The sequence below is a fragment of the Nicotiana sylvestris genome, chromosome 7, assembly GCF_000393655.2.
Source record: "Nicotiana sylvestris chromosome 7, ASM39365v2, whole genome shotgun sequence".
In the NCBI taxonomy this organism is placed as follows: domain Eukaryota; kingdom Viridiplantae; phylum Streptophyta; class Magnoliopsida; order Solanales; family Solanaceae; genus Nicotiana; species Nicotiana sylvestris.
This window is the reverse complement of record NC_091063.1, coordinates 50,264,502-50,273,020: the sequence shown is the minus strand read 5'-3', so window position 1 is coordinate 50,273,020 and position 8,519 is coordinate 50,264,502. Positions and strand designations below refer to the sequence as shown.

The following is an 8,519-nucleotide window of genomic DNA, read 5'->3' as shown; positions in this document are numbered from 1 at the left end:
TTTCAGGACAAAAATATCTTGAATTGTCTTTAAGTTAAGATTTTTAGTTTAAAATTCAGGACAAAAATAAGTGTTAGCTAATCTCTAAATGGCAGTAAATAAACTTACACTTTTCCCATTGGAACAACTCCACTTGATCAAAAAACATATTTTAAGCACCTCCCCCGGAGCATGATCCTCAACTGCACTGACAAGGATTACATATCATATGTTAAGCCTTTTATTGTCTGACATGTTAATTAATGACATGTGTAATCAAAATTAATTTTAATTAATGGTTGGTCAGTGCACCATAAACGTCGTTAGTGCCTATGAGCCTCATATGGGCCTCGATGAGGAGGTTAAACGATGCTTTTGGGAGGGGTTGGATGAGATTATACATCAGGTACCACCTAATGAGAAGTTATTCATAGGAGGGGATTTCAATGGTCATATTGGGTCGAATGCAGGTGTGTATGACGAAGTGCATGGAGGCTTCGGTTTTGGGGAGAGGAACGAAGGAGGAACCTCGTTACTGGACTTCGCTAAGTCTTTTGGGTTGGTGGTTGCTAACTCTTGCTTTTCGAAGAGGGAGGGGCATTTGGTTACTTTTCAAAATGCGGTGGCGAAGACTCAAATTGACTATCTCCTACTCAGGAGGCGTGACAGAGGCTTGTGCAAGGACTGCAAGGTGATTCCAGGTGAGATACTTGTGACGCGACATAGGCTCTTGGTGATGGACGTTGGTATTATGGTGAAGAGGAGGAAAATGTCGGGTCGAGGAAGACCGAGAATCAGGTGGAGAGCCTTAACTAAGGACAAAGCTCAAGAGTTGGAAGGGCGGCTGTCGGTTATGGGAGCTTGGAGGAGCAGTGGTGACGCGAACTCTATGTGGTCAACGACAGCAAACTGTATAAGAGAGGCTGCGAGAGAGGTGTTAGGGGTCTCAACAGGTGTCTCCGGCAGGCACAAAGGAGAATAGTGGTGGAATGAAGTTGTACAAGGTAAAGTGGAAGCCAAAAAGGAGGTGTACCGGGCGTTAGGGGGGAGCATAGGCGATGGGGAGAGGCGAGCGTGCATGGAGAGGTATAAGGTAGCTAGGAAGGAAGCGAAGATGGCGGTCACGGAGGCTAAGACTGCGGCTTATAGTCGTATGTACGAGGAACTAGGGGAAAAAAGAGGGGAGAATAAGTTATTTAGGCTGGCCAAGCTGAGAGAGAGGAAAACTCGAGATTTAGACCGAGTGAGATGCATCAAGGACGACGATGGGAGAGTATTGATGGAAGATTCCCAGATTAAGAGGAGATGGAAGACTTACTTTCAGAAACTTCTTAATGAAGTAGGGGATCGGGATATTGTGATCGGTGAATTGGAGCATTCCAAGAGTCACGCTGACTCTGGGTACTACAGGCGCATCAAGGTTGAGGAGGTCGTGGGAGCTATGAGTATGATGAGTAGGGGCAAAGCGACCGGGCCTGACGAGATTCCGGTAGAATTTTGGAAGTGTGTGGGGAAAATAGGTTTGGAGTGGTTGACTAGGTTGTTGAATGTTATTTTTAAGGCGAAGAGGATGCCAGATGAGTGGAGGTGGAGTACGGTGGTCCCACTGTATAAGAACAAAGGTGATATCCAGAGCTGTAACAATTATAGGGGTATCAAATTACTAAGTCATACTATGAAAGTATGAGAGAGGGTAGTTGAAGCAAGGTTGAGGATGACGGTATCCGTCTCCGACAACCAATTTGGTTTCATGCTGGGTCGTTCTACTACAGAAGCTATACACCTTGTTAGGAGGTTGGTTGAACAGTACAGAGATAAGAAGAAAGACGTGCACATGGTGTTTATTAACCTAGAAAAAGCGTATGACAAAGCTCCTAGAGAAGTTCTCTGGAGAAGCTTGAAGGCAAAAGGCGTGTCGGTTCCCTACATTATGGCGATTAAGGACATGTATGATGGGGCAAGGACTCGGGTTAGGACAGTGGGAGGCGACTCTAAAGATTTTCCGGTTGTTATGGGGTTACACCAAGGTTCTGCGCTCAGTCCGTTCCTATTCGCCCTGGTGATGGATGCGTTAACACATCACATTCAAGGGGATGTGCCATGGTGCATGCTATTTGCTGACGACATAGTTCTAATTGATGAGACGGGAACCGGTGTTAACGGGAAGCTGGAGGTTTGGAGACAAGCTCTTGAATCTAAGGGTTTCAAGCTTAGCAGGACAAAGACGGAATACCTGGAGTGTAAGTTCAGCGCTGAGCAGAGGGAAGTGAGCGTGGATGTGAGGCTTGAATCACAGGTCATCCAAAGTAGAGACAGCTTCAAGTACCTTGGGTCCGTTATCCAGGGGGGAGGGGAGATCGACGAGGATGTTACACACCGTATCGGGGTAGGATGGATGAAGTGGAGGTTAGCATCTGGAGTATTGTGTGACAAAAGAGTGCCACTGACACTCAAAGGTAAGTTCTATAAAGCGATGGTTAGGCCGGTCATGATGTATGGGGCTGAGTGTTGGCCGGTTAAGAAATCACATATCCAGAAGATGAAGGTAGCAGAAATGAGGATGTTAAGGTGGATGTGCGGGCATAGTAGAATGGATAAGATTAGGAATGGTGATATTCGAGAGAAGGTGTGCGTGACTCCCATTGATGACAAGATGCGGGAAGCAAGGCTCAGGTGGTTCGGGCACGTTCAGAGGAGAAGCCCAGATGCTCCGGTAAGGAGGTGTGAACGGCTGGTTGTGGAGGGCTCGAGAAGAGGTAGAGGGCGGCCTAAGAAGTATTGGGGGAGGTGATTAGACAGGATATGACGATGCTTCAGATTTCCGAGGACATGACACTTGATAGGAATATGTGGAGGTCGAGTATTAAAGTTGTAGGCTAGGAGGTAGTTGAGTATTGTCTTATGTCATAACTTTGGGGGACTGGTTTGGTAAGGATACTATATTGATTTTGCTTGGTATCATTCCTCTTGATTTCATGTTGTTCTTATTTTTCATATATATATATATATATATATATATATATATATATATATATATATATAAATGTATTTCTTTCATATTGTTTCTGTGGTGTTACTAATATTATTTTCTTTTGTCCTTTTGTCTTATTGAGTCGAGGGTCTTTCGGAAACAGTCTCTCTATTCCTTCGGGGTAGGGGTAAGGTCTGCGTACACACTACCCTCCCCAGACCTCACTAGTGAGATTACACTGGGTTGTTGTTGTTATTGTATCTTTCTCTTCTTCTCCACCTCTGTCAAAACTATTCCATGGTGAACCAAAGCACCACCAAAAGGTCCTTAACCACCAGCTTCGCCTACCACCACCACAAGCTCCAGCTATAAATATTAATTAGACCTATCACCAGAAAAGAAAAAAAAATCAAAAATCAAACGCAACAAACTTTACAGACTCCAACTAATAAAATTCCAATGTCAAACTCATTTTCAACGGCGCCAGCAAAATTGGAAAATTCCTCCAATTTTCATACTTTGACTTAGTGATTTTAGTTAAAAACATGTTGTAACCTCAGAATTTTCTCTTTTACTCCAAAAATCAACCCCAATAGACATTAATCCCTCCCATATTTTTTTCCAAAATTCTCTCTAAAATAACTCAAATCAGTAGACAAAAATTTATCAAATCGAAAATCATCAGAGCCATCACTGCTAACAATGAATCAACCTCAATTCCACTAATTGTTGCTATCACCACGTGAATAGGTTGCAAACAACCCTAGCAATTACAACCCAAGACAACTTCATCAATACCCCTTCATAATTTATGGTTTGATACATAATCCTCATAAGATTTGTAGAAAAACGAAAAAATAAATGGTGATGATGATGACCAGGAAAGCTTTGAACGAGAAAGAGAAGAAATTAAAAGAAGAAGATGCTGATAAGAGGGAGGGGGTGGGTTGGTAGGAAAAGGACGGGAAAAACTAAGGAGCTTTCTTTTTTCTTATTAATAATTTGGTCCTTTTTTTTAATTTATTTTTACTTATTTTAGTATTTTTTGTTATAATCATCAAACTAGTATTAGAATCCGTGGATAATTTGATAGAATATTGATCTTATAAAATTATAATTTAATATATAATATTATTTTATTATTTAATATAGTGTACTGAAATATTACAAAATTAACGTATACACATTATATAGTAATTAAATAAATTATTTGTTCTTTATTTATTCTTTATTATTTTTCATAAGCAAATGAACTTTTATTTATCTTAACTCAAATATTTATATCTATAAATTTGAGGAATCAAATTATTTTCTATATCAAAAAATATATCTGTAGTATTTTATAAATGTAGAATATCATATTAGGAAGAAATTACTTCCCAATTTGAATTCGCAGTTTTCTTCTTCTTATTATTTTCTTTTTTATTTTAGAATAATTTTAAAACTACAAATTTATTAACTCAAGGAGAGTAACTAATTATTAACTACACATAATATATTATTTAAATTTTTTAAAACTAAAATTAAAATTTAAAAAATTAATTATTACCTAACTTAACTAACTTTGTCCCAAATTGCCATATGTCTTATTGTGAGGTTGCCACTTAGCTTAATATGGAGGCTTTTTTTTCTCTCCTTTCAATAATATATAGATATAGATTAACAACACATAATGCATAATTTAAATTATTTAAAATTAAAATTAAAGTTCAAAAAACTAATTATTATCTAGCCTAAGTAACTTTGTCCTAAATTGCCAAGTGACCTATTATGAGGTGACCACTTGGTTTAATGTGGAGCCTTTTTCCTCTCATTTTAATATATAGATTTTACTATTTTGTCATAAATTTACTGATATGTTTAATAATTGTTATTTTTCATTATTTGCCATAAGCAAATGAACTTTTATTTTATCTCAACTCAAATATTTCTATCTATAAATTTGAAATAATATTTTTATCTTTAAATTCAAAATCAAATTATTTCGTATATCAAAAAATATATCTGTAGCAAATTATTTTCTATATAAAAAATATATTTGTAGTATTTTATAGATATAGACTACCATATTAGGAAGAAATTACTCCTCAATTTAAATTCACAGGTTTTTTCTTCTAATTTATTTTCATTTTTTATTTTAGAATAATTTTAGAACTACAAATTTGTTAACTCAAAGAGAGCAATTAATTATTAACAACACATTATGCATAAAATTAAAATTCAAAAAACTAATTATTATCTAACCTAACTAACTTTGTGCTAAATTGCCAAGTGGCCTGTTGTGAGGTTGCCACTTGGCTTAATGTGGAAGCTTTTTCCTCTCTTTTTAATAATATATAGATATAGATAGATATAGAAATCTAGAGGAAAATTTTAAAAGTGATATACTTTTATCTTCAATTTTTTTCTCAATTAAAATATTTTTATATTTGATTTCAAATTCGTAATTTTCTATATTGATTCTATTTTTTTTTATCTTTTACTATTAGAATTTTTGTATCCAAATTCAAATTATTTAATTTTAATTCAGATTTTCTTGTATTTCACTTTAATATATTTATTACATTCATTTTACTATGAAATTTGACATAACTATTTTGTCTAGTATTTAATCTAATAATAGGAAAAAAAATGCATATGCTCATATTTTATAATTCGCCAAATTCTTAAGTTTTTTTTTTTCCATCCTTGAAGTTTATTTTCCAATTCAAAAGCTTGAATTTTGATTTGTTTAGTTTTTCAATTCAAAAGTTTAGATAAGATTTGAGTTTATTTGGTCTAACAAAATAAATAGAGAGAATAAATTAAGATTATTATTATTACAATTACTATTATAATAGCAATATGTAGTTTTTTTCTCTCCTTTCAATAATATATAGATATAGATTAACAACACATAATGTATAATTTAAATTATTTAAAATTAAAATTAAAGTTCAAAAAACTAATTATTATCTAGCCTAAGTAACTTTGTCCTAAATTGCCAAGTGACCTATTATGAGGTGACCACTTGGTTTAATGTGGAGCCTTTTTCCTCTCATTTTAATATATAGATTTTACTATTTTGTCATAAATTTACTGATATTTTTAATAATTGTTATTTTTCATTATTTGCCATAAGCAAATGAACTTTTATTTTATCTCAACTCAAATATTTCTATCTATAAATTTGAAATAATATTTTTATCTTTAAATTCAAAATCAAATTATTTCGTATATCAAAAAATATATCTGTAGCAAATTATTTTCTATATAAAAAATATATTTGTAGTATTTTATAGATATAGACTACCATATTAGGAAGAAATTACTCCTCAATTTAAATTCACAGTTTTTTTCTTCTAATTTATTTTCATTTTTTATTTTAGAATAATTTTAGAACTACAAATTTGTTAACTCAAAGAGAGCAATTAATTATTAACAACACATTATGCATAAAATTAAAATTCAAAAAACTAATTATTATCTAGCCTAACTAACTTTGTGCTAAATTGCCAAGTGGCCTGTTGTGAGGTTGCCACTTGGCTTAATGTGGAAGCTTTTTCCTCTCTTTTTAATAATATATAGATATAGAAATCTAGAGGAAAATTTTAAAAGTGATATACTTTTATCTTCAATTTTTTTCTCAATTAAAATATTTTTATATTTGATTTCAAATTCGTAATTTTCTATATTGATTCTATTTTTTTTTATCTTTTACTATTAGAATTTTTGTATCCAAATTCAAATTATTTAATTTTAATTCAGATTTTCTTGTATTTCACTTTAATATATTTATTACATTCATTTTACTATGAAATTTGACATAACTATTTTGTCTAGTATTTAATCTAATAATAGGAAAAAAAATGCATATGCTCATATTTTATAATTCGCCAAATTCTTAAGTTTTTTTTTCCCATCCTTGAAGTTTATTTTCCAATTCAAAAGCTTGAATTTTGATTTGTTTAGTTTTTCAATTCAAAAGTTTAGATAAGATTTGAGTTTATTTGGTCTAACAAAATAAATAGAGAGAATAAATTAAGATTATTATTATTACAATTACTATTATAATAGCAATATGTAGTTATTTCAAGCTTCTCCTTTATTTTTTAATATAGAATATTGAGTTGTAAATTTATTTTTAAATTCTCTTTATCTATTTTTATGTGTGTAATTATTCGATAACTTTCTTTATTAGATCCCTGAATTCGAGGCAAAATTTAAACGTGATATACTTTTACTTTCAAAGGAAAAAAGGTTTTTCAATTCAATTTTTTTTATCTTTCATTTAAAATTCATTAGTTTCTATATTAGTTCTATTTTCTATATTTTATTAATTGGAATTAATTTTTTTATCCAAATTTAAATTATTTAATTTTAATTCAAATTTTCTTATCTTTTAATTTAATATATTTATTACATTTATTTTACAATGTAAAACTTGATTTGAACTACTTCAGAAAAGATGTGGATTTTGATTAAAGATTACTTGCGTTAGCCAAAAGTCAATTTTTTTTTATCCAATTTCAAATTGTTTAATTCTAATTCAGATTTTCTTATATTTCAATTTCATATATTTTATTACATTATTTTACTATGAAATTTTATATAATTATTTTTCTATTGTTTAATAATAGACAAAAAAGTGCATATGCTCGTACTTAATTATTCACCAAAATCTCAAGGTTTTTTTTTTCATCCTTAAAGTTTTTTTTTCCCATTTCAAAAGCTTGGATAAGAATTGATTTGTTTTGTTTTTTAATTCAAAAGCTTGGATATATAAGATTTGAGTTTATTTGGTCTAACAAAATAAATAGAGAGAAGATATATAGATTTTATAACTACATTTATTATATCCGAGAATTTAGACGCAAAATTTAAAAGTGATATATTTTTATCTTTAATTGTTTTTAATCCAAATTCGAATTATTTAATTTTAATTCAAGCTTTCTTATCGTTCAATTTAATAGCTATTGGGTAAATCTTTGTCTTACAACCTTTACATATTTTATTTTATAACTTTTTTCATATGATATTTGGCAGAAAAAGATAAATTTAGACTATATAAATTAGTTGAATAAAGTTCTGATACATAATACATAACCAACGGAATACTTTTACATAACACATTCATTACCTCATAAAACAATTTTTTTTTTCCTGTAAAAAATATAAATTTTTCTTTGTGTTCAACTATAATAGAAACTCCCAAATAATGTCTTTCTTTGTTCTGGTTTACAAATGCAAGGTTTTCACTGTTTCTTGCTTTGGTCATAGATAGACTGTGCCTACTACATAAAAGAGCTGTGTCTGCTAAGAAAGATTTTGGAGGCAGAAAAGACTAAAGAAATCAAAACAGAGCCGCGAGGTGGAACTAAAATGGAAACAATTTTAATTCCATTAATCATTAAAGGGAAGAAAGTATGTGTGAGAATGTAAATCAAAATTTGAATTAATTTATTTCCATTTTGCTTTCATTAATTAATCATTTCTTTTGTTCTAAGTTTGCCAAGTGGCTTCTTAATAGCTAGCAAACTTTATTCCTTTAATATATATATATATATATATATATATATATATATATATA

The 8,519-nt window shown here is 31.3% G+C and overlaps 1 protein-coding gene across 1 annotated transcript; it reads left to right on the top strand.

Moving 5' to 3' along the window:
* The first annotated feature begins 274 nt into the window (after window positions 1-274).
* Window positions 275-961, top strand: LOC104226552 (uncharacterized). Its single transcript, XM_009778574.1, has one exon. It carries the CDS (start codon window positions 275-277, stop codon window positions 959-961), a length of 687 nt encoding a protein of 228 aa, XP_009776876.1.
* The last annotated feature ends 7,558 nt before the right edge of the window (window positions 962-8,519 follow it).